This window comes from Tachysurus fulvidraco, chromosome 8, assembly GCF_022655615.1.
Source record: "Tachysurus fulvidraco isolate hzauxx_2018 chromosome 8, HZAU_PFXX_2.0, whole genome shotgun sequence".
NCBI lineage: Eukaryota > Metazoa > Chordata > Actinopteri > Siluriformes > Bagridae > Tachysurus > Tachysurus fulvidraco.
The window spans coordinates 20,245,900-20,272,411 of record NC_062525.1 but is presented as its reverse complement, the minus strand read 5'-3'; the positions used below and the strand labels follow the sequence as shown (position 1 = coordinate 20,272,411).

The 26,512-nt window shown below is 39.6% G+C and overlaps 2 protein-coding genes across 4 annotated transcripts in view; one reads left to right on the top strand and one right to left on the bottom strand.

The window, feature by feature from the left end:
- Positions 1–238: 238 nt before the first annotated feature.
- On the bottom strand, positions 239–6,374 carry foxh1 (forkhead box H1). The gene is made up of 4 exons (XM_027176839.2): positions 6,227–6,374; positions 4,312–4,785; positions 2,603–2,707; positions 239–2,063 (listed from the first exon to the last, which is right to left on the bottom strand). Exons 2-4 carry the CDS (start codon positions 4,591–4,593, stop codon positions 1,182–1,184), a joined length of 1,269 nt encoding a protein of 422 aa, XP_027032640.1. The 5' UTR covers positions 4,594–4,785; positions 6,227–6,374; the 3' UTR covers positions 239–1,181.
- Positions 6,375–9,116: 2,742 nt separating this feature from the next.
- Positions 9,117–26,512, top strand: part of ppp1r16a (protein phosphatase 1, regulatory subunit 16A) — a 40,609-nt gene continuing 23,213 nt past the window's right edge. Inside the window, exons 1-6 of one of the 3 annotated variants that reach the window (XM_027176893.2) lie at positions 9,117–9,273; positions 23,307–24,995; positions 25,075–25,145; positions 25,780–25,925; positions 26,017–26,120; positions 26,385–26,509. In XM_027176893.2, the coding sequence (XP_027032694.1) occupies positions 24,725–24,995; positions 25,075–25,145; positions 25,780–25,925; positions 26,017–26,120; positions 26,385–26,509 (717 nt within the window). In that variant the 5' untranslated portion in view covers positions 9,117–9,273; positions 23,307–24,724. Of the gene's footprint in view, positions 9,303–10,579; positions 10,970–23,306; positions 24,996–25,074; positions 25,146–25,779; positions 25,926–26,016; positions 26,121–26,384; positions 26,510–26,512 lie in introns of those variants that run through there. The other 2 variants (XM_027176894.2, XM_027176895.2) reach the window with 2 other exon arrangements.

The window sequence follows — 26,512 nt, the reverse complement described above, 5'->3', positions numbered from 1 at the left end:
TCCACCAAACAGCAATGACAATTTTGTAGGTTAGACATTTACAGTCACATGACCAAAAAAACAAACAAAACTGAAACGCATTTAAAATGCAAGGCAAATGTTTTAAGACACAAATAGCAAAGACACAAATAACCTTGAGAGCTGCGATGTGGCAGAACGGGGGGGGGGGCAGAAATGCACGAGCAAATAGTACATTCTGCTTGGAGTAACTAAGGACAATGGGGGGGGGGGTGGTACAAGAGATACATACTTCCACATCAAAAATGGTAAAAAAAAAAAAAAAAAACCACAGAATGATGTGTCCCTTTTAAACTCTGTATAAAATAAAATACAGAAGGATAAAATGAAAAAAAAAAGAGACAAACAACACAAAAGAAAAATACTGAAAATGCCGTATATTAGTTAAAGCACATTTTTGAGGTATGATGGAGAAAATACGACAAAACATTTGGAATAAATCCTTTTTTGGTATAAAATAGCCTTTAACAATGGAGAACAACTTTCAACAGACACACACACACACACCCCATCTGCATTTGATAAGTTTCCCCTGAATAGCTCAGGAGATTGCAGACTAACGACGAGCCATCAACATGCAGATGCAGCGGCACCGAGATTCTCTCAAACCCGGGGGTTGGGACCACCACTCTGTTTCACACGTCATCTCATCTGTGATCCACACGATCAACACCAACCATTAGATTAATGTGCCGAACACTAACTGGCCCATCAGTTAGCATTACTGTTTACAGTAGCATTACATCCCCATGTGGAATTTAGCATTGAGGTTAGCCATGTGGCATTACAGGGAAAAAAGTTGCAGCGTATCTTTTTAGAAAAAGTCAAAATAGGAACCACACAAAAAGCATCTAAACATAAGTTAAATACCCTGTTTTTACACAACACCTCGCTTTTTCAAAATGTTTTAAAAAAAACACATTCAAACATCAATGTGAACATTTAAAAGATTTTTCTGAAATAATTAAAAAAAGGTAAAATGAGTGCAAACTGTCAGTGCAAAGTTTTTGGTCATTGTTGTGTTACATTCATCAGTCAATTGGTAGATTTTCCTTGAGTAAACACAGGCAGAGTTGAAAGCAAAAATGGAATGATCCTGCCTTTGGATGGAGAAAAAAATGATTTATTTCCCATTTAAAAATACTATTTCTGTGGCAGCAGCACTAAGAATACTTGCTAAATGGAGGTCCGTATTGATTTGGTGGCATATGCACATCAAAAACACTCTTGTTGGGTGGAACTGACTGCAACATACTGTCCAAGTCCATTAGTAGGGGAGGAGCCTGCAACGAAACCCGCCCACTGGACAACAGGGGCCAGTACGAATGAGCGCTGAAGTGATTGGGCGCAACATGATGGCTGTAGAATGGAACAGAGCCGAGGGGGATGAAAGGGTTCCCATTGAAGCGCATACTGGGTGGGGCTACAGCATTTGGGGGTGTGTATTTGGCATAAGAAGTTGGCAACTCCCAAGGAGGAGGTGCTGAACCACCGCGCTTCGCAACTTTATTCGGAGGGAAATAATTATTGTATCCTTCGGCTCCATGATGTCCTCCGTCTGTCCCTCGTTTTCTTGCCTCGAATCGTGTCATCCCTCTCCAGTCCTCATCTGATGATGAGGAAGACGCAGGACTAGCGGAACTGGCTGATGCACTCCGATTTGTCGTAATATATCGATGGCGTGGTGAACGATGGTTTGACTCCACCCCCCACCCATCTCCTCGACCCCTAAGAGCGTCTGCTGGTCTAAAGCTGTGCAAAAGTGAATCAATAGCAAAGGACGAGTCCAGTTTGGGACGATAAAGGTCTTCTGGAGCAGGGGAAGGGCGACGGATGGACAGGTCAGGCACGGTGGGTTGTGTTTCATCTTGCTGAGCAGGATTGTGCCCTTGAAGGATGTAGGGTGCCAGGTCCTGGGCAAAGATGGTCTCATCTTGTCTGGACACGGCTGTGTTCTGCCTCTTCAGCAGTTCCAGAGGGACCCTGCTCACCTCCACAGCCCAGAAATTCCCCTTCCCTTGAGGCTTCCCAGGATCCTTCAGCACCTGAAGAGAGACGCAGCAACTTGTTATGACAAAGATCAACATTCAAGAAAACATTCAGAAATTCAAAATTGTTGCAGATTCTGCAATGACACGTCCTAGCCAAGCTGTGGAAGTGAAAAAAAGCAAGCAGTTGACTTAGAGAATCCATGTTCAAACCTTAGGAAAACTTCCTGAAAACACAAACACAGCTTTAGTAACAACTCTAGGTGTGGTAGCTCAGTGGTTAAGGTGTTGGGCTACTGATCGGAAGGTCATGGGTTCGTACCCCAGGTCCACCAAATTGCCACTGCTGGGCCCCTGAGCAAGGCCCTTAACACTCAGTTGCAAGTCACTCTGGATAAGGGTGTCTGCTAAATGCCGTAAATGTAAACTCTACTGCTGAAATCTACTCCAACCCTGAATATTATGGGTTGCTGTATAGCTTCTTAGCTTACGCTGTGCTTACTCTTGGATCATACTAACTATGCTATGTGTAACTGCTTTGTAATCAAATTATTTCTTCACAGTTGTCAATACAGGGACATTGAGGACATACACACCTTGACAAAGCAGTCGTAAGAGGACAGGTTGTGCCGCACCGAATCTCTCCATCCTTTGTAGTTCCCTTTAAAAAAGGGGAAGAGCGTGCTGATCTCTTTCAGGATCTGAGCAGATGAACAGGAGAAAATAAAGTCACATTGTCATGTACCATCATTGCTCTAAATTCAGTATTCCACAAAAGTGAGTTTCAGGTGTAGCACAGACCACAGAGAGTTGTTAACATTACTGATAAACAGGGCGGTATCTGAAATGCTAATGTGGGACAGAAATGTGTTCACTAAAATGTAGAAGTGGAAGTAGAAGAGGAATTATTAAAAAAAACAAAACATGTAGCTAGCTAGTCAAGTAAGAGTGGCTAGCATCTGTGTCATAGAAAACATTTTGCGAATGAAACTTGACAATCAACAAAAACTATGCTGAAGGCCAACTACACTAAAGCTACAAACTGGGGAAAATTCAAAACAGCAAAAAGTAAACAAACAGTACAATGTTTCTACATCCTATAAAAATACTCAATTTTTCTCACTATTTCTTACTTAATGTTACTTAAGATCGAACCCTGTTTGAGTAGTAGATAGTTCCAGAAATGAAATGAACTATGCTAGCTTTGTCATGCTATCTCAGAGGTATAGAAGCCAATATTATTAGTAGCTGGCCAACTAGCTACTCTCCAACACCAGTTAACAGAGATAGTAGCATTACATTACATACATTAGCAGAAATAAATGCACCCGCCTGAAGCTGCAGCATTCAAATTTTATTTATTTAATTACACAGTTGTCCTAGGGACACAATTAAAATAACCTGAAGTGTGTTATGGGTAGCTATATATTTCAGATACTTAATGTAGGTGACATTTTGACCCTTACACACTTGATAGTGTGCATTACTTTCACTCCTCCTCCCTTCATCCCTCATTCTTATCACGTTGTCTAAGCAGAGCTCAAGCAGTTTCAACTCACTCCCTTCACCAAATAGTGTGTGTGTGTGTGTGTGTGTGTGTGTGCGTGTGTGTGTGTATGTGTGTGTGTGTAATGAATAGTATAACTCCACTATAATTAAAACTTTTAATTAATGTTTATTGTAATAGATTTCTTTATGTTGGGTTTATTAGAACTCAATTTACAGAACCATTTGAGACTTTTGTTTTCACCCCCATAAAGTTCATCTTATCTTTAACCAGGGCTGAAAACTCAAGTTTTAAATTTTAGATTTAAGGCTTTAGATTTTTGCTTAAGGGGTTTGTGCCTTGGGGGGAAACACACACACACATGATATATATATACACACATATATACACACACACACACACACACACACAAACGTTTTCAATAGAATGTTTGTTCACTTTTGTGTGAATAGATTATAATATACTTTGTCTATGTAATAGACTATAGGTTACACAATCAAAATTAACAGTTTATTAATAAAAACTCTAACTCAAACTAACACACAAACTTCATAAAAATGGCTTGATATTGTGAACAATTCTTAATTTTTAGAAGCTGAAACAGCAAAACTATTAATCGGATTAAATGAATCGAATTAAATGCCGTCAGAGCAAATTGTGTAAAATAGAATAGAACTGAACAAAAACATACATTAAAAATAACAGTTGTATTATGTTTAATTGTATATTTCATGCTGGGGATAATCTACATTCTTGTTCAGCAATATTTCACCATTGCCTACAGGTGTTGGTCCTTACCTGAGAGAGGGTGAGCTTCTTGTGCGGTGAGTTCTGGATCACCATGGCGATCATAGCCAGGTAAGAGTAAGGCGGCTTCGGGTAACGCTGGTAGTTCTTCTTCTTGCCCGCTGCGTTCGATGCCCATTCGCCCTCCTGCTGGTCCGCGGGTATTCTGGAGGCACCGCGAGTCCCGGGCCGAGGCTCGACCACCAATCCGGGCACAGGCTTAACTTCGGGGCCGGTTAGCTGTGGTAACACACTCCCCATAGCCCCGCTGTGTTGCGCCAAAACTCCGTCCATGGCCCCGGAGTTTGGGCGCAAGGTTTCCTAGAATGTCCCGGTGCACCGCTGCGTGGATGAGATCTGTAGCCGGACTCCGGTCTACCTGTGCGGCTTGGAGGCGCCGCGCCAAACCGCTCACCCCTGGAGCTTTGTTATGCTGATGATAATGGAGGAGGAGGAGGAAAGTTGAGGACTCCACGTCCTTGCTGTCTGGGGAGCAAACAATTAACACGTTTCACGTCAATCCCACTGTGTAAATAGAGAGGGCAACCATCAGTCCCCTTATAGAGGAGGGGGTGGAAACTAGAACTGGTTCATTTCCATATTCTTACTAAATGTTTTTGAGAAAGTATGCGTGATGTTTTCACCATTATTGACCTTTTATCTATTTTAGCACTATTCGAACAGAAAGGGTAAGTTAACTGATTTCTGAAACAATTTTATTACTTTATTTTCTTCAGATTAAATTTTTGTAAATGTGCAAAATACAACATTAAATTCAGGACTATATCCCAACATGAAACCTCAACATATCATTAGTATAATAATCTTAGGAAGGAAATAAAGTACCAGTACCACTGTACCTGGAGGGACGAATAACCCCAAACCCCCCCTGACAGTTTGCTTATAGTAAGTGCTGATAAGTATTGAAATGAAGTCACTGGCTTCACTGGGGGAGGGAACCTAAAAAAGGGACTTGTTCACACACCATGCATGACTGAAACCGTGGGTTTTAAAAGGACAGACAGAAAAGGAAAGAAGGGGATGAAAGGATAGAGAGAGTGAGAGAGAAATAATGTAGCATAGTGGGTTTCACTCAATAAACAAAAGAACACAATATACACACTTGGCTAATAAACACACTCCCAAGTCACACTTGGGGATTAAAGTACAGCCATCTGTAGCAAATAATAAATGAAACAACATTCAACTAATTTACACAGGATGCACTTTTAAGACCAGCCATTTGTCATTAATGTATTAAAACACATCCATCTGTAAATATTTATTAATAAAAACATCCATAAATTGATTTACTCTAAAGATCACAGCTGAAACATTAAACAACAATAAAGCACTTTTCTGTCCAAAAAGTAGAACTATGCAATTTATGAGCAGGCTTTTGTCTTTTGACAGGAAACTAAATCATCAAACACTACTTAATGCCACTAATATTTTATATCCCAATGTATATGAGGAAGCCTTTAGAACTTCCCTCATAGTGCATGCAGGGTTTATAATATCAACACAATGAAGGCTGTACATAGCACAACACATGGTGTAGGGGACTTTTATCTTATACATTTAGAACACAGCCATTAAACTGTACCTATTCCAGAGAATACTTATGTATTTGGGACAACACACTGTTCTCAATGTACTAACACACACACACACACACACACACACACACACACACACACACACACACACACACACAATCTCAGAGCTTCAGTTTGTGAGAGACAAGACAAGAAATGTGTATTTCTGGGATACCTGAGTGAGAAGACAGAATAATTGAAAAGAAAGAAACAGAAAAAAGAAAAAGTATTTTGGGTTAAAAGTAAAAGTGAGGTGTCAGAGACAGGCTACACACAATTGTGTGCTGAAGATAAACAGGTTTGTTCAGGAGATGAAACACACACGTCACCTGTGTTTCAGTGAAAGTCTTTCTCTTCGGTGTAAACTCTGTTTAGTAAACTCTAAAGCTCAGAATCTTGTTCCTCAGAAAAGCAGAACCTCCGGGAAATTCTAATGAGATGATTGTGTGTGTGTGTGTGTGTGTGTGTGTGTGTGTGTGTGTGATGATGATGAGTCTCTACACCACCACCTGCAGCTCTAATTAGACTCAGACTGAGATTGGCTCAAACACACACCACTGAAACTAGGTAGTTTTCATAACTCCGTGTCTCTCACTCTCTGTCTGTCTGTCACACACACACACACGCACACAATGTGTAAACCTTTCAGCTTTTAAAAACAAGATGATGACAATGAAATCAGCAAGTGTTCATTTTCCACATTTTTTCACATTCCTTTGTCCTGATATTCAATTAATTCTTAAAATCTTATTTAAAAATGTATTTCTGAGCATTTTTTAATCAAAGCCTTCACAGACCATTTACATTTACAGCATTTGGCAGACGTCCTTATCCAGAGCGACGTACATAAGTGCTTAGACCAGAGCAAACAAACCCTGTTTATTGGTTTTCCATAAAAATTCTGACATTGAAATCCTCAAACAGAAAATGAATACGTACTTGAGCAGCACTTTTAACTTCAGTCATATACAGTATAAAGACAACATGACCATCAACATGAGTTAAGAATCAAACTTTTTTTTTTTACTACTAAAGTCAATTGAAGACAGGAAGTAAGACAACATCTCAGGAACAGTTTAACATTTTGCCTTGAATATAATATTTTCTTGGGGACCTGATGATCTCAGTGGCTTCAGGTCTTCCACAGTCCCCAAGAAATGGGCCAGAAAATGCTTGGCCACCTTTAATCGTTGTTTCTATTGATATTTCTTTAGTTTTTTGAATGTGTGTTTGCATCACAGCATTTCTTTGCAAGACATTTGAATTTAATTGGCAACTTGATGTGAGTTTAATTCTACTAGAAATGTAAAGGAGGTGAAAAGTGAAAGAGTAGCTGTGATGGGTTTTCATCTCCATCCTTCTTTTACTTTCATGGATGGTGGATGTGAGCTTTAAACTGGTGAAACCTAGTTAGGGTTTTATGCTAAAGAGAAGCCATCAGTGTACAATACAAAAAACCCCAACTTTTTTCTTGTAACGTTTCTGGGAGCCACAATACAAACACACACACAGACCCACACAAGCTGAACAAGCCCCCTACTGATTCTGAGATGCCAAGGCTGAAAGGTCGACTCGTCCTGCTGAGTAAATCCCAGTGAGCCACACAGACGCTGGCTTTGTCCTGAATCAGAGTCTGAGCTGCTTTTAGACTCGAAAGGGACCCTATAACCTTCAGTTTCTAGACAATAAGCTTAAAGTTAAAGGTGTCTCAGGAGTTAGGACTTCATCTTTTATCTGTAACATGTGCTTTCTGACTTTCTTTTTAATCAATTAAAGGGAAAGTTGCCAGTTTTATAGAAATTAAGACAACATTAAACACGTCAGTATAAAAAGACTTTTTTAAACTGATGCTCTTTATTTAATGAACAAAAACATGATATTTAAAGCCTTATTGTTTATTAATTAGATTTTCACATAACTATATATATATATATATATATATATTACTGATAGAATAATAATATTGATGGAATAATTAGATTGGGAATACAAATAAAATAAAATAAAAAACAGAATTTTAAAGCACTTCTGACCTTCACATTCACTTGTTTGTCTTATGACACCTAAATGTTTTCATGGAAATCTCTCCTTCATTCATGACACAGGGGCTGCTATTTTCCACATATAATTGCTCATCATTTTAGCACAATCTTCTTGTGCACTTTAAACATAAAATGTTTAAATTTTGCAAATACATAGAAAACTATAAATGTCTCAGGGTAATGACTTTAATGAAAAGCCTTTAATATACAAATTAAATGACCATAACATGGAAATATCAAATAGAAAATGACCAAAGACAGAACCGTCTTTTTCTACAAATGTGCTGCTTTGCGTTGATCCTATCTTTCCTACCTTGTAATCTCTGGGTGTGAAAGGGCATCTTTGCTGATAGGAATGACATCTAATTAAAAGCAGATAGAAGAGAGTGGGAGAGAAGAGAGAGAGAGAGAGAGAGAGAGAGAGAGAGAGAGAGAGAGAGAGAGAAAGAGATTTTTTCCCTTTCAGACTCTGCACAGCGTCAATGTCAGCATAGCGTTGTCTCCAGAATAAAAACTCAAAACGTGACACATCTCTGAAGTTCTACTGTCAGGGTTTTAGTTTTTGCGAGTTATGTTTAAATGTAAAAAAAAAAAAAATTAATCTTCCAACTTTCCTCTTCATAAATATAGGAAATTCCAAGGGTAGATTCTTTTGATGCATTGTTTATTTTACCATTTAGCATTTTTAGGATTAAATTCAGAATGACAATAAATCACAATTCTAACCTTGAAACACACTTTTGTAACAATACATGATAAAATCCTGATGTGAAAGACAAACTGTTCACTATGAGTATCGAACATCCCCAAGTTTAATACTGTAAGTGCTATTTATTTGATTGATTGTTTGACTGATTGATTGATTGAATATCTATCTGTCTGACTGTCTATCTGTCTGTCTGTCTGTCTGTCTGTCTGTCTGGCCAAATATGTGTTTGCTCTATAACAATAACACGTTTTGAAAATGAAATAAACAATTAAAAATATTCAATAATTAATGTTCCCAAATTTGTGTAAAGTCTACTTTTTAAGGTAATCCTTCTTTTTCTTCTTTTTGCAACAACGTTCTCATCTCAATCTAGTGAACAAAATGAATAATCGCTGTTTTGCTGCCACCACGTGTTTAGATGTGCGCATTACAGACGAAATAATGTCGCCCCCTTGCGGATGAAGGCGTTAAAGCGGCTCTTTAAGTGGGACAGCGGCACGGTTGTTATGGAGAAGCTTTACCCCGCCGATCTGCATACATGGAGCGGCTACTCGGGACATAAGCGGGCCGATTAACGCGGATATGACTTCACCAGGCCCCTCCAGCCAAACTTCAAGCGAAACAGGTCTGCTTTTCTTTTTTGTGCACTTTACGGTGAGATTTTTAGTTATTTTTTTGGAATTCAGGTGAAAAAAAAACATGTTCGTTCAGTTTCCGCGACAGGTTTCCTTTCCAAGTTACGTTATGCTACGCTACGCTATGCTAAGCTAACTAGCCGGCTTCTCTTTCGGTTCTTAACTTATTAACTGAATCCATAAAGCGTGCAAAACAAAACTTTTACTTTCACCACCTTCTTCGACTTTACGTGATATTTCACGTCTAAAAACGCAAGTGACACGTAGTTTGTGATCTTATACACGATAAGTGTTTTCATTTATTATGAAACATCCTGTCAGCGATAGTCGTGGCTATGTTCGTTTTCTCTTCCCATCCGTTTTAGGACAAGTCACGCCCTCCCCATGCACTGGATTGGTCAATGCGTTCAGAGTTCTGCACGGTGATAGGAAGACTACGTGTGAGAATGCGCGGTTAGCCAATCACGTCACAAAAGAGACTTTGTCGGACTACGGGTGGACAAAGCAAACTAACGCGTAGTGGCTAACATAGCCCCGCATCCTGCTAACGTCAAATAGTGATAATTGGATTCAGAGGGATTTTTAATTATAGTATTGTTTAAAATTTAATAATAAAAAAACGAAGTTATTTTTTTTGAAAAATTATTTTTTGAAATATAACATTAATGCAAATTTTATACAATTTAAAATATGAGTCAGTAGTTTTTTTGTACCTGTGTTTTATTTAATCTTCACTTTGATTCATAAATCGTTGTGTAAAGTTTTATTGGTTTATGGTTATTGTGGGGCAGAAGTAAAGGTGTGTGTGTGTGTGTGTGTGTGTGTGTGTGTGTGTGTGTGTGTGTGTGTGTGTGCGCGCGCGCGCGCTCATTTATATTGCTTATCTCAGATTGAACAGATTAACGCTGGTTGTAATAGAACACTACACACTCTCTCTCTCTCTCTCTCTCTCTCTCTCTCTCTCACACACACACACACACACACACACACACACACACACACACACACACACACACACACACTACCCTAAAGCTGAAACCGTTTATTTTCGTCCAAAATCAGGGCTTTCCAAACTAGGGGCTGCAAAATCTCGTCTTTCATCCTTCACCAAATAATATTTGAATATTATAGATAGTGTGTGCTGATATTACAAAATGTCATGTTCAAGACACATTTAAATTAATAATGTGTGTTATTTTCCTTTTTTGCCCCTGCATTTCAAAGGAATTTAGTCTCCACCCTTCAATAAATAAACTAGTGTCGTGTCTCAGATATCAGCTGTATGCACTAATCTAATCATTGAGCACCAACACGAACCCAGCTTCTCTTTCTGGCCCGTGTTTGAATATTAAGTCTCATGTCACATTCAAACCTACAGAAAGCTCTGTTTTGTGTACCAACCTTCTGGATTTTCCTGATCATTAAATAGCTTTGGTTGTTTTAGGCTAGAGCTTTACTAATCAAGACGCAGATCATGACAGCGGTCACAACGACGGCGGAGCAACACTGAACTAGTCGGTGTGTTTAGTGCTGCTGAGTTTTGATATCGCCAGAGTTCAGCACGGAAAGCTGGAGATCGGGGACGTTTTAGCTCTGAAATGCTATCAGAATGGAGATTTTTATTGCTCAGTGTGAACAGTGCTGCATTACTTCTGTAGAAACCCAGCTGCTTCATGTCATTTGGCTGTAAGTCGCTTGTGATGCACATATTTCAGTTTGTACAGTTGTCCTGAATTCCAGTCATTTGCCTAAAATTTACAGTTTGCTCCTAAAGTCTTAACACAAATATAACTTTATTTTTGTTTTTCGAGTGTTTAGGAGCAAAGAAATGTGTAACATGTATATTTTGTATATTATGTATACATGTATATTTTATTTTTAATTCTCCTACAGCTGCACGAATCAGCTGAACGTGTCTTAAAGGTGTTTAGAACTTTGTCCCGATTCGTCAGGGAGTTTTTCAGACGATGTTGCTGCATAAACTGTACAGCAGAATTCCTGAAAGAAAAGTGTTGCTTATGAAAAGCTACAAAGTTTTTGGAAACGTATTTGTGTTTAATTGTGTGTAAGGAGATGCTGGAACACAAGCCTTCACTGATTATCTTAATTATCACATCACTGTAGATGAGTTAATGCTAACACCAGCACTGTGACTTTACATAAAGAGTCACTTATTTATTTCAACTAATTTAATAAATGTTGTTTGCTTCACATCTGCAAGAAATCAATTCCAAAACACACACAAGACAACAGATTGTTCAAGACAAAAAGTAATGACAAAAGGTTGATAAAAGGTTGCCATGACCTTTTGATGGTTTACCACCTGCCATGCTTAGTGTGCACTTTTTCACTCATTTGTCATCTTCAGCTTTTTCAGAGCTCTGCGTTTTGTATAAATGTCCCGAGAGCATGCTTGGGAATTTTTTTTCTGCTGATTTGGAGTTTATAACACATTAGTTGATACCTCCGAAAGTTTGCTTACAGGAATATCTGAGAGTTTATAACACAGACAGAAGTCAGTCGTTCCAGATTGGTATGTTGTTTGGCCGAAACGACAAAGTGAAATAAGAACTGTGGTCTTTTGGCATATTGTTGAGTAAGCACTGATCCTAGAGTACTATGATGTTAATTTGTGGCACTCCTACACAAAATGTACTGTGTTTTTTCTTGTTTTTTTCTCCTGTTTCCACATCCTCTCTCTGTCTCTTTCGTCTGAACATGACTGAGATGATCTGTGTGGGTTTATTCGTGGCCTGTATGCTTCCTGTAGTCAATAAAGCAGCAAACAGTCTCTCCTGCCCTACAACTGGCTTATTTAAGTTCTGCAGAACATGCAGAGGTTTCTCTTACATTGTATCTGCTCTGGAGTGCCTAGGTCGACAAAACCAATCAGGACCATCCAAGCTCACTTAGCATGGTGTTTGTGGGCAGTCACTTCTTAAGTGAAATTACAAACAATGCATCAAAATCTATACGGAAATGTACTGAAGTGAAAGTTTCATCAAAAGTTACTTTGAAATGTGAAGTATTCAAAAGTTAAATTCATGTCAGGTTGACTGATTTTACCTCAAACACATAACCAGTATTTGATGCTAGTCTTACCTCGGATTAACAAAGAAAAGCCGCTAACTCGAGCGAAATAGTTCTAGTTAATGTTAGCAAATTATTGAAACCTGCTTCAACATGCTTTTGCAAATTAGATGTGACACTTTTTTTGTTTTTCTTGTAAGATTAAAGGAATAGTGTAAGTATTTGGTTACAGCTGCACTCAGGCAAAGTATCACTGACTACAGTTTTAAATGTGTTCGTCATCTGGGCAACATGATCTGTAGGTTCATGGAACATGATTTTAGCGTCACGTCGCGAGCCGATCATCCGAGTGAGATCATCACGGTACGTTTAATGGAAGAAGCAAAAAGATTTGCGCTAATCTGTATTTTTACACGCTGCTTCTAAAGCTGGATATGACCCAGAAATGCAGCCCATCTAGGTCACATCGTTATACGTGCATTAACCGAATGACACCGACCGTCATTTAAGGTGCTAGCAATAAAACACACTTGTTCACTTCAAATGTATCATCATTAGTTCACGCACTCTGAGGGTTGGGTTTTCTGAGAACAATAAATAGATATGCTGTGAATTTGGGACAGAGTCTATTGTAGTTGTATTACTGTGCTAGCAAGTGTGACTGAAGGCTGTAGCAGATAGCGTATGGAGGAAGGAGACATGATTCTGGAGAGGAAAAGAGATTAAAACACACTGGAATGTTCGTGATAAGGGAAGTATGCTAACACCCAGAGGAGTACCACAGGGCTGAATCTGATCCTGATATGTGATAATGAAGTGTGGGCTCTGATTTTTTTACTGACCTTTTTGGACTTGTACACTAGCTGTCTGATTAAATAACTGCTTTTTACTTCTCACAGACTGAGAAGTAGTTTACACTGGTAACCACAACAATACAACACACACACACTCACAATGAAGTCCCAAAGTCCCATATTACTTATTTTCTTATAAACACTCAGTCTCACTACCAACCCTGCCATTCTTTACAAAGCCAGACATCATCTTTCTTGCTGTTCAGATTTGAACAGTTCTGGTTCTTGCTGTAGATGTTAGGATCACTAACTGTAGCTGTAGCGGCTTCTCATGAAAGGGCTCTTTCTGGAAGCAGGTCCCATGTGAGAGTGTGCCACCATGGATGCATCTCTTACTGCCTGGAGGACAGTATGATCCTGTAGAGTGATGAAGGAGTGTGGAGTCTTTGAACATGTCCGTCACCTGTAATTAGGTGATGCAATTCTGTCTGGCCCACACAGTTCTGATCTGTGTGCTGGTCTGTTCTGACAGTGTTATGCCAGTCACATGGAACTCTTTGCTTTGCTCAGGTGCTCCTCAAGTGGCCTGGCCCATGGTTAGACTCTACTTGTTTGCCTGCATGGCACAATGGTGCAGAACAAATGCTGTTTCTGGAGGAGTTAACACCCTTTCATCTGGCCTGACTGTGGATCTCACTCATGATGCTGGACAGTTCTCTGGTGAGGACGTACTACCCTCTGCTGGCATCACTGTTGACAACTGCCTCTCCGGCTGATTCTACACAGAATACTGCAATCAGGCCACAGCTTCCTGCTTGTTGCCCTAAAGACTGTGAGGCCCTGCTTTCTACTGCTGTTGTCACTAGAGGTTCAATCGCCTCACTATCCTCCCTGAATATATCTATCTTGCTGAATGAATATAAAGTCCTCTGAACAGCAAAGGCAAATTTGTTGTTTTTGCTATACACTAAAAACACCTGAGCTTCGATTTAACAACTTGTCCCATGGCACCTTTAGTTCGAACCCATCCACGTCTAGTCTTGCTGTAAGCCCTAGAATTTACAGTCTAAGTGTAGATTGCAATTGTTATGAAAGCAGAATCCAGGAGGAAGATTAGAGAGTGCTGCTTCAGACCCATTGCGCAAACATTTGGTGTAGGCAGTACAATAATTTGGAATGCCCTGAAAAAAAAAATTTACCACTGCTGTACTGAGCAACAGACATGGGGAAAACTACAGCATTTCATGACGGAAACATTGCAAGAGCCGTAAAGGAAAACGTGAAAATATACGGTGACGTTACCAGCAACCTCCATAGAGCAGGGGAGAAAGTCTCTCTATTCACTGTTTGAAGAAGACTTTCAGAGTAGAAATATAGAGGTGTCTTCATCATTGAAGCTGCCATTTTATGTTTTTTCTGGGTTCTCCAATAAAGTCAAAGGTTTTTGCATTGAACACTACATCATATGGTCACTTTGTTACCTCGCTGAAGATCTCGGTGTGCATATTGGTGATACTCCTTGCTCCTGGAGGTTAGCCAGTGTCCACAGAAACATCACATTATGTAAAGTAGAGCTTGTTAATTATGATGTAAACTGGGATAAACTGTGAGGGTGTGGACAGAAATTCAGTCCTGCAGCAGCATGTGTGTATGTAAATAATCAGAATGACTGGTTCAACCTGTCTAACGCTCGCATATTTATTTAATATCTCATTACTGAGTCAGATTCATGTCGGTTTTCATCATGCCGCCTCCTACTTTACCTTCTTCTTCTTCATCTGATGAAGTCATAAATGCCACAGCAGCTGACCACTCAAACCTCTAACATGTTAACTTTCTTTTTATTGTTCTCTACATTTTTATATTCTTTCTTTTGATATTTTTCTTCTGAAATAAATTTTTAATGTCTATATATTTAATAGTATTTCTCCTGAAAGCACCTGAACAAAGGTTTTTGGACAGTGAGGCAGACTGTGGTGAAATTTCCCATTTATTTCTAAATTGCTTTTAACCGTGAACATTTTCAAAAAGAATCTCTACAGAAAACCAGATTTAGGTCCTAATGAGCAAGTTAGAAGTGACGGTGATGAAGAAAATCTCCAGTGAGAGAAACATTAAGACGAACCAGAATCTCTTCTACATGCCATAGGACAGTGCAGGACCACCAGATTTCACGGGCTAGTGCAGTCTTGTGCCCCTTTTCCACCGAGGCAGTTTGAGTGCTGGTTCGGAGCCAGAGCCTAATTTAGAACCAGTTCTTTCTTTTTTGGCAGCCAAAGCACCGGCTCTGTACCAAGAAAAGTGGTTCTTAAGTAGCACCAAAACGTTGCTGGTTTAGACTTAAGATCCGCTTGTGTCTGGGGCTGTGGGCGGGGCTACTGTTAGTGCATTTGATAATGTACCTTAAGTATACTAATGTTTAATACACTTTTTTACTTTACTGCAATATGGTCAATTATCAGCACACATGATAGTAGGTAGCTACATGCTAAGGCTAACTTTTTTCTGTGTTAATGATAAAATAATGTTGTGTACTTTCTCGATTACAACCTCCGTTTATACAGATTCCTCGGAGCTGTACGTACACGTTTAATTCGTCATGTTTGGATGCTATGAGTATTAACAGTAAAGCAACATCCGCCATTGTTGATGTGTTTGCGTTTGCTGCTGCTGCACTAAAGTTGCTGGGAAATGTGACATACACTGTGATGTACAGAGGCGTCAGACTTGGCCAGTGGAACTAACTTTGAACTAGCACTAGCTCTCAACCAGCACCCTGTTCTTTTTGGTGGAAAAGGGGTATTGGAGTATAGAGAGATACTAGTGGATGCCAGCAGTGCAATCCCACAAGATACCTTCACAATGAGATATTGCAGTGTGATGCCAGCGAGTCTCTTTATTTTGATTAATTCAATTCAAGTTTATTTGTATAGCGCTTTTTACAATGGACATTGTCTCCAAGCAGCTTTATAGACTATAAACATAGAACAGAAGGTAAATATAAGGAATAATCTAAAGATTAGAAAATTCAAGATGTATATAGTTCACAGTGTGTATGTATGTATGTATGTATGTGTACTTATTCCCAATGAGCAAGTCTGAGGTGACTCAAGCAGCAGTGGCAAGGAAAAACTCCCTTAAATTGGTAAATGAAGAAACCTTGAGAGGAACCAGACTCAAAGGGGAACCCATCCTACAGTCAAACAAATGTTGTATTGGTGTAAGAATCACATGGAGTTCAGATGTCCTCTTAGTATCACAGAGTCCAACTGGAGCTGGTAGATCTGTAGATGGCTCAGGATTCTCACAGACGATCGGAGCTGGTACAATGTCTGGATGCCTCGCGATGAGTAGAGAGAAGCAGTGTAGAGGGATTAACATATCTGCTGTTCATAAAAATGTGCGAGTCTAATGTAATAGTGCACAATATTATGGGATGTATTGTGTACGCCTGAATAAAGAGGTGAGGTTTTAATCTGCTTTTGAACCGGGAAAGTGTGTCTGAGCCCCGAACACCATCAGGAAGACTATTCCAAAGTTTGGGAGCTAAATAAGAAAATGCTCTTCCACCTTTAGTAGACTTTTATATTCTGGGAACTACCAGAAATCCTGAGTTTTGTGATCTCAGAGAGCATGAAAGATTGTAACGTGTTAGAAAACTAGTTAGATTACTTGGCCGACAGGAAAAACATGACCTGATTCTGAAAGGTGTTCAGATGTAACAGCACAGCAGACGGGTGTGAGTTGCAACCCACATTTCAGACAATCGTCACGCCAGCGTGGAAAGTTAGCATAACTTTTAACTATCCACGCTACCACAACGTCTGGTGCTGCACCTGGTGTATAAGAACTGACTCTGCTCTTAACAATTATTAACCGCAAGTACTCTGTTTCAGAGCAGCAAAATTTGTCTAGTCAGTATTTTATATTGTGCTGGTTACACAACATGATGCTGTCTCATGGCTGATATCAGCAGGTAGTGTGAGATCACTGGATAACACCAGGATATCGCTGGATGTTGTAACTGTGTTAAGATTACAGAGTGCTTTTATGTGAATTCTTTTTGCCTCATGAAACACAATCTTATCACTGTGTATGTGTGTGTGCGCTGACATTATCAGAAGGTTGTAAAAACAGCATAAGTGGAGTGACCTTCACTTTTAACCCCTTGAAGTTTTAACACTCAAAGGAACCAAACCACTTCTGTTTCTCTCATGTTCCTGTGTTAGTTAAGAGTGTGAAGGTTGTGCTGACTAGAATAATAGCTTGTCTGTAGAACCTGCAGAAAGTGATAGCATAACGCTGCTCAGCAAAGACTTGGAGCAGTGAACAACGCAGAGTGAGAGCATTTGTACAACTGTAGCACAATGCTAAAATACCTACGCTGAAGTGAAAAGATGGAATAGAATAGAAGCCTGCTGTGTCGACTTAACTGCCTCCAAACCTCCGTCACTTATCGTGCACTTGGATCCGTAGGTTCATCCAAAATTAAAAAAAAAAATCATCCAAAAGTTGATATAGTATTTTAAGTTAATATTTTTTAAATTAACCTTAAACTTTAATTGTATTCATTTATTGATTTTTATCATCCTCCTTTATTTTTCTCTCTCTCTTCTGTTTCCATACTTCTGTAAAGCTTCTTTGAGACAATGGGAATTGTTAAGAGCTAAACAAATGAATTGAATATATTTTGTCACATACGATACCACTCAATGAAAGTCTTACTTTGCCTATCCCAACTTTGGAGGTTGGGGGTCAGAGTCCCGGGTCAGCCATAATACATCACCCTGGAGCAGAGAGGGTTAAAGGCCTTGCTCAAGGGCCCAACAGTGGCTGCTAGGCAATGCTGGGGCTTGAACCCTGATCTTTCGATCAACAACCCAGAGCCTTAACCACTTGAGCCACCACTGTAAACTCCACAACACTGGGAAATCACACAACGCTCTGTCCATTGGTTTGTTTGTCTAATGATCATTCAGTATCTGACTAACATTATGAAGTGAGAGAAGCAGCTGTGCTCATGCTGCCTAAACCTCCTGCCTACTTGAGGAACTCTGTTCTGATTTAAAGCACAGTGAAATCTCCGTCCCTAACACTGTACGTTACTCAACATTTCACAGCATCTGCTTGACACAAGCTTCCATGAGGGTGTTTACTGATCAGACACTTTATCAGAATATCTTAGTTTTGATGCTACGGCATCCGCTGTATCACTTCCTGCTCTGAGCGCCTTCATCTGCTCTGATTTCTGCTAGATAATAATCCCATAGAGGATTCGGCGCTAGATCGTGAACAAGTGCAGTGCTTTTAGTGGACCAGATATTAAAACTGATCCATGTCATGAAATGATATCGATTTTTACCAGATTGCGATATCACTCTCCTACCTATTTTTTATTATAAACACTTCCCAGTTTTTTGCTAACATGCTCCCCACTTTTAAAACATGGCATCTTCTTTTCTAGTGATGATAACTGATGTTAGAGAGTTAAACACACTCCCACAATAGTGAAATCCTTCGTGTTCATGTTTTACAGAAGTAGGAAATACAGTTTTACACCTGCATCTAACGTAGCACTACCGCCCTGCTGTGTCGACTTAACTGCCTCCAAACCACCGTCACGTATCATGCGCTTGGATCCAAAATTTTAAAAGTTGTGTATTTGCAGACCTGCTGTTTGTCAAACCTGAACATCGTGCATGACGGAAATATTTTTTTTCATATTTATTTACTGTGTGAGCACTAAAGAGTATTTATTACTGTAGTAGCCCCACCCACTTTGTTAGCTTTTCTTGTGTGTGTGTGTGTGTGTGTGTGTGTGTGTGTGTGTGTGTGTGTGCGCTCTCGTGAGAGAAAGAGAGAGGGAGGTTTTATTCAAAGTTTGAAAAGATCCTCTGTATGAGTTTCCATGTGTTGGAGGGTGTGTTCTCTCTAAACACCAAATATACCTGAAACTCAGAGGTCATCAAAGTCACTAGAACTCAAGCTCACCGTCACTAACTTTTCATACGAGTTTCACTACGACGTTATGAAGGCAAATATGGCCGATTGCGGATTGTTCCAGATCTTCTTATTTGATAAGATCTCATAAAACGCTCATTAAATATTCACAAGATTTCCCCAGATCACTGAGAAATGTGTCTGCTCTTGAGCTGTTCTATGATTCTGCAGAGTGTGTGTGTGTGTGTGTGTGTGTGTGTGTGTGTGTGTGTAAAAGGCCCTTCTGTGAAAGGGTCGTTGTATGAGTAAGTTGGGACGGAGGGTCCATAAACATGATTTTATTGCGTACACAATAAACAACTTTCATAGTTCCAGCTGTCTTAGTAAGCTCTTTAACCCAACATTGCAATAAACACCATTATGTTTAGTCACTGTAGTTAGACAACACAAGAGTAATACAGAATCAAACCAAACAAATGGCTTTGACTTGCAATTTTTTTGAAACACTTTGCAGATGTAATTCTGGACTAGGGCTGGGCGATATGGCTGAAAACTATCACGATATCAGTGTTTCATATCGTCGATATCGATAATTATTGATATTTTTTTAATGACCCCATTAAAATAAGGACCAGGAGAAAAATATATTACATTTAAACATTTTTATTTTAAACTTTAACCTTCCTCTGATCATAATCCACTCAGTTATTAAGACAGAAATGGCAACAACCAGGAAAACTTGAATAATTAAAATGTAAACATAAGTCTAAAGTCACAATGAACACTTAACAATTATCTCTTAACATTTAAGGTGCAAAATGAAATAACGTGTAAGAAATGCTTAATAAAGTGTAATAAAATAGTACAAAGTGTTAAATATAAACATAGAGAAACCTGAGAATTTAGTGCAAATTTAGTGCTAGGAAGTTCACTAGCTATTCAGCTTCTGGTGAATAAAGTGTTTTAAAATATGTGCAGTGTTTTTCAAGGCTCTCAAGTTTTGAAAACAAGCGAGAGTGACATTTCCAACCCCTCAGCAAACCAACACAATTGTGTGACAAGTACGATGTGTGGCAGGAGAGCGTGACAAAAGACCGAAATGCGTGACTGTCACTCTCAATGCGTGACACTTGACAGCCCTGGTTTTGTAAACATAAATAAAACTGAGGTAGACTGAGATACATCTGTAATATAAAAAACAAACCTGATACAGTACAGTAGCATTGTTTGAAATATAAAGCCTGCGGAAATATGTAAAAGTAGCTGATATTTCTTCTTTTATTTACAATTTCCTCGCTCGCTGCGGCTCATTTTCTGCTCCTCAGTGTCCGGTTACTGAAGAGGAATCCAGCAGACCAGCACGAGACAACGACATGGCGCAACCAAACTTGATACTGTTACATGATTGGCTGTTAGTGTGTCACTCCCTACGTTGCTAGGTTACCAGAGACCGAGTGTCTTTGTTAATGCAACCAAACCTGCTTCGCAACCTCTGTTTTCTTCCGACGAATAAAAAATATCGTACGTTTCATCGAACACATTTTTTATTGATCTCGATCACGTGTCTATTGCAATGCATATCGTTATCGTTTTATCGCCCAGCCCTATTCTGGATGTGTGTTCACACATCAGGTGTGTACCGCTAATTGGTTTTACGGCAAGTCGAGATATTCAGGTTTGTTATTCAGAGGGTTTTCTTGTTCTCTCACAACCATGTAAACAGTCAATTTAGGACACGTTCATTTCACGCGGGTAGAGCTAGAAAGAGTGGATCCTGCTGATTGGTTAAAACAGGGGTGACCGTATTGTCCTGATGATGTTGCTACTGTATGTAGAGCAGCTGTTTTTCTCAAGAGCCTCAGTAGTCCTGTGATGACCTTTCTCCCTTCTCTACTTTCTTTTAACATATTTACCTGGTCACAAGTATTTATACGTTTGTATTTTATAGTCGCTGACCTTCAGAATAGTTTTGTAGCTGAGATCCACATCACAAAAGAACTCCATCTTTCACCTCCGTCTCCATCCTCAAGTTTCACCAAGATGCTTATTTACATGTGCTCACTATGTTGGGCATAACATAATAACACTTACTTAATGCTATTCTTTACACCACATATAGTGTTGACGTTCCCTTGCACATCATCAAAAACTCCCTCCAAAAAATTCCCCATCCTGATTGAGAGTATTGGCACCCACGGCTCCATTTTATTCCCTGGGACAAACCTAGCAACCGTATCAGGCAACGTTACTGTGCTGTTCTAAGTTCCAACGCTGACTCCGGCAAGCAATGTTTCTTCAGAAACCGATGTTTCTTCAGTTTCTCGCTCACAGCTTAGCGCTTACCTGCAGTTCTTACAGCTTAGTTCTTACCTGCGGGGAAAAATGTGTCAAAAGAACATCAACCTCTGGTTAAATGTGCGTGAAGGGAGAAAAGCAGGTATTGTTGATGCCTCTCATGAGTCTTCGTAGCTAGCTCAGTGAGCTTGCACTGTTCATCTAGGGCAGGGGTTTTCAATTAAAATTCAAAGAGGTCCAGTTACTAAAATTTCCTCCCAGCAAAGGTCCAAATCTTATATTGTCACTTAAAATAGCGTACCCTCATGTTAATAAAATCAATAACGCACATACATTTCTATATAATTTATTAGTAAAGTCTGAACTTGTGTGGCACTTGAATGGAAAACAATCCTGTAGTTGTCTTTACTACATGTCAAGTAACAGACAACAGACACTGAATTTCTTCTGAATAAAATAAATAAAAAGTGCAAGTTTGAGCAGCCTGAACTTAGGGCCTATATTCCAAGTAATGTAAAACATTCAGAATCTTCTGAATAAAATAAAAGTGCTTTTAATCTTTAAGAGACTTTTGAGCTGCCCCTTGTTTAAACATTAACTACATTAATAACACAGGAGCATTAGGCAAAAGAACATTTCAGGTAAAATAGAACAGGGCAGAATTTGCTGAATAAAAGAAAAGTGCAGAGCTTTGAGCAGCTCCTTTTTTCCTCTCTCCTTTCCACCTCTCCTTACTCCCTTTCCATCTCCTGTTCCTAGTGAGAGAAATGGACATGTAACTGTCCTGTCAGCAGTTTGAATCTAAATTATCCTGCCAGTGTAATTAGGTGCATTGCTGCCACCTTCTGCTCTGGAGTATGGAACAGAAACAATCTGTTTTTGGCTTGGCTTTTGATGACACTCCTGTCGTAATAATTAGATTAACTGCGCATGAACGAAAGATTTATCTTTTTTTTTAATATCAAAGAGCTCATATAATCTTATGATATCAGATTATAACAAGGAGATGCTTAATATGATAATATTAGAATTTTAACGGGTCCGGGCAGACCCGTCACTCGGTCCGGATCCGGACCGCGGTCCGCCATTTGGTGATGCCCGATCTAGGGTTAAGCTGTATGTGTATACAGTGATAAATAACAACAGGCCTGCAGTCATAGTAGTGTGCGTGTGAGCATGTGCACTTGAATAGGTAGGTGTGTCTGCAGTGATTTACATAAAGTCAAATTTAATTTACAGTTTGTTTTTTTTCTCTCCTCTCTTCTGGACGTTTCTCCTGCAGTACGTATTTGCATGTTTACTGCTCCACTGACATTTATCAATAATGCATGTGGAGCTACAAACACGAGCTGTTCACTGTAGCTTGGATGAGGACCGCAATCTGCCCGTGTTGCTTTTCAAAAGTAAAATCTTTTTTAAAGAAGAAACAGAATAAAAGGAGAACAGCCGATTTCAATTTAATTTTGGGTTTTGTAATTATCTCAATTCTTTTAACATTAAAATTGTCAAACACGTCGCCTCATAAGTGTGTGCTGACATTTAATTCTGGATCATGATTTGTTCAGAAGGTGCACATTTGTATTCATGCCTTCATTCTAATGCTTCATTGTTACTATAGCAACAGCTCATTCACAGGGAACAGATTGTTTTAAAATCTAGCTGATATTTTGTGGAAGAAATGAATTCATTAATATTTATTTAAGTATTCATTTTATGTGGAAGGAGTCTCTAGTGTTAGAGCTAAAGGACAAAATACCTTTGTTTCCCCACATCATTAGGAAAGTTTACACTTTTTTGTTATTGTTTTTCTCTCATTATTATGAGGAGAGATGATAACGGAGACTGAAGGGAACAAACAAGAACTGATTTTTTCCCCCCATGGAGATTAAATGTAACTATAAACAGATAAAGTATAATGTCATCCTTTTTCTCACTCTTTTTTTCTTTTCTTTCTATCTCCTCAGGATGGCTGTGCTTCATTTACACCCTCATGCACTGGAATATAAATGAAATTCACTGGACTGTAGTTATGGATCCCAATCCTGAGGAATCACTCCGAGTTGATCTTCTCTCAGACCTGCTCTGAGAATTCAAACCTTTTTCTTCACTCGGTTTTCATTTCAAAGGGATTTTGTTCTGATGCAGGAAAAATGGTTGAACATCAGTGTCTGCCGTTCAGGTTTTTTAATCAGCCGTGAAGATTCAGACCAGTCGATATAATCCAGAGGAGCAACGAGGAAGACCAGGAACACGACCAATCTATGATTATCACTCCTTCCATGTTTTTCACTTGCTGTTCTTCCAAGAAAATAACAACCATAAAATGGATTTTTTTGTGTGATTTTTACAACACAGGTTAAAAACAGGAAACTGCAAAAAAAAAAAAAGAGAGAAACATTATGTTAGAGAAAATCTTCACTTTAACGCACCTGTGAAAATCTTCACTTTAACGCACCTGTCTTCCACATGATTTCCATCTTCTGCACCTCAAGATAATTTCATTCTTCGATTGAAGTGAAGCTGATGAGGCCGAATGGTTTAGCTTCTGTTCACCAGCACATTTCTACCTTTACTCAACCAAGGTTTGATTCATTTCAGCTTGAACTTGCACTATCCTTGGTGACTTCGAGGCTTCATCCTAAATTGCCAAAACAAAGAAGCTAAACTAAAGAACATTTTTATCCAGTGGACTTCATGCCTGATGAAACATTGTTTGGTTTCACTCACGTGCACAACTGGTTGTATTTTTACCTCCAACGACAAAGTCTACGTTCAGATTAAAGTATTTCAAAAGAAGTCGGATGTGACAATCAGGAACTTTCTCCACTCTGCTTCCCCGCTTTACATTTATTTATTTATTTTTAACATTTCCGTTATTATTTCAGGTTATTGTTTGGTTCAGTTTTTTCAGCCTGGATTGTTGTGTACTGTTTGCTTTCAAACCTCAAGACATTTCAGTTCATTTCAGTTCGAAAAAATTCCTGTTAAATAAATGTAATCTTTTTCTTTTTTTCCTTTCTTTTTTTTTGTTTTGGATTTTTTTTGGCCCATGTTGAATATTCATCAATGTTCAGTGATGTTTTTGTTTACTTTGGTGATTTTGTCTGAAATGGACAAGCACCACCGTTAAGCTGAAAATAGAACTGTGGTGGAAGTGAGGAGGTCCAAAGATTTCAGAATCATCTCCACAATCAGGAAATAAGAAGCTCTTCTGGAACCACATGGTGAACCGGCCTGGAGAAGGTCGCAATCAACACCACCAACAAAAATCAACACAAAGAATGATTGACATCAGATATCTCCTAATCTGGAAACAAGCTTAAACCAAACCGAGCCTCGTTTTTTTTGTTTTTGTTTTTTTCTTTGTTTTTTGTTGCCTGTAATGGCAGAGCACGGTGAGCTGCTATCTGAGATGACTAGTGTAGGCCGCCTCTCTGCTACAGACCGACTGAAGCATGCGCAGAAGAGACGGGTACAGCAGCTCAAAGGCTGGGCGCAGATGGAGAAGGAGACTGCACGCATGGGGAAGAACAGCGTTGCATGGAGGAAAAGTGACGCTGACAAGAAGGGCAAGAAAAATGGTGGGAAGAAGGTGAGGTTTCCCAGCAACATCACACTGCTGGAGGCTGCTGCCAGGAACGACCTCGATGAAGGTAACAAAGTTTAACATTCCAGAAGTGGAAATAAATAAATGGGTAAATGATTAGTGGGATAAAGATTGTGTTTTTGCAGTGAGGGAGCTGCTGAAGAGTGGAGTTAGCCCAGACCTCTATAATGAAGACGGACTCACAGCCTTACACCAGGTACACACACACACACACACACACACACACACACACACGGTATACTGTAATCATTGCCTATCCACACATTGTTGTGTTTCCACTGCAGGAGCTTTAATCAGGAAGTGTAGCTAGCCAATTGTTTTCACCCCAGTACTTCCAGAACGTTCCCTGCTTCCTGCTGTTGAGTCTGTACGTTTCTACAGACCCTTACTGGATCTTACTGGTGTGGAGCATAGATACTGATTTAGTACAATGCAAGCGTCACTAAACGACCAGTCTATCATCCAAACCTGATTTTGGATAATTTAATATGATGATAATAAAATGTTTTGATGTTCCTGTTGTTTCCTGCTGGAAAGGTTCCAGGAACTGTATAATACTGTATATTTTTGCTCTGGAGAGTTTCACAACCTATCAGTTCTTCCACTGCTTGTGAAGCACTATTTTAGAAGGTCTAGTCCCACAAGACTCTACAGAGGGTTCAAATGATTTCACTTAGGGATTGCAGGACATGTTGCTTGTTTGGACACGGCATGAGTGTAAGCCAGTCTGAGTTATTAACAACTGTCTGAAGAATGTAAAGGATTAAGTGAAACAGAAGACTTGTTTTTATTAACAAAGTTGTTGCATTTCTCTTTCTCACTTTGCCCAGTGCTGCATTGATGACTTTGTGGATGTGGTGCGCTGTCTGCTGGAGTCCGGCGCGAATGTCAACGCTTGCGACAGCGAACTCTGGACTCCGCTACACGCTGCTGCCACCTGTGGACACACTGGCCTCGTCCAGATCCTCGTCCAAGGGTGAGTCTCTGTCTTTATGTTTAAGTCGGAGTAGCACACCTACCATGATGACACTATAGTCACGTCAGATCATCACGTATTGTGTGTGCAGTGGAGCTGATCTGCTGGCAGTAAATGCAGACGGGAACATGCCGTATGACCTGTGTGAGGATGAAGCCACACTCGAGCTCATTGAGGTGGTGATGGCTGAACAGGGTGAGTTTCAGAGTGATGTCACTACAAAACATCAAATCTTATTACAACATGTTATACCCTGTGAGCCTCAGATGCTCCTCCCATAGACTGTACCATGTGTGTAATACACCATCCTGGTAGTAACTCTCAGAAACGTACTAATTAACATCTCATTGGCCCTGATCATGACCAGTCATGTGACTGTGTGAGATGTTCCTTGTTGTTATAGACAGACAGGTTATGTTGTGATTAATTGGGCTCCAAAATATTTCCACCTGTGCACAGGCATCACTCAGGAGCAGATAGACGAGTGTCGTGCTGCCAAGGAGAGAGCCATGCTGAATGATGTCCAAGCACTAATAGACCGAGGGGACAACCTGAGCGCCAAGGACCAACAGGGGGCCACTTTGGTA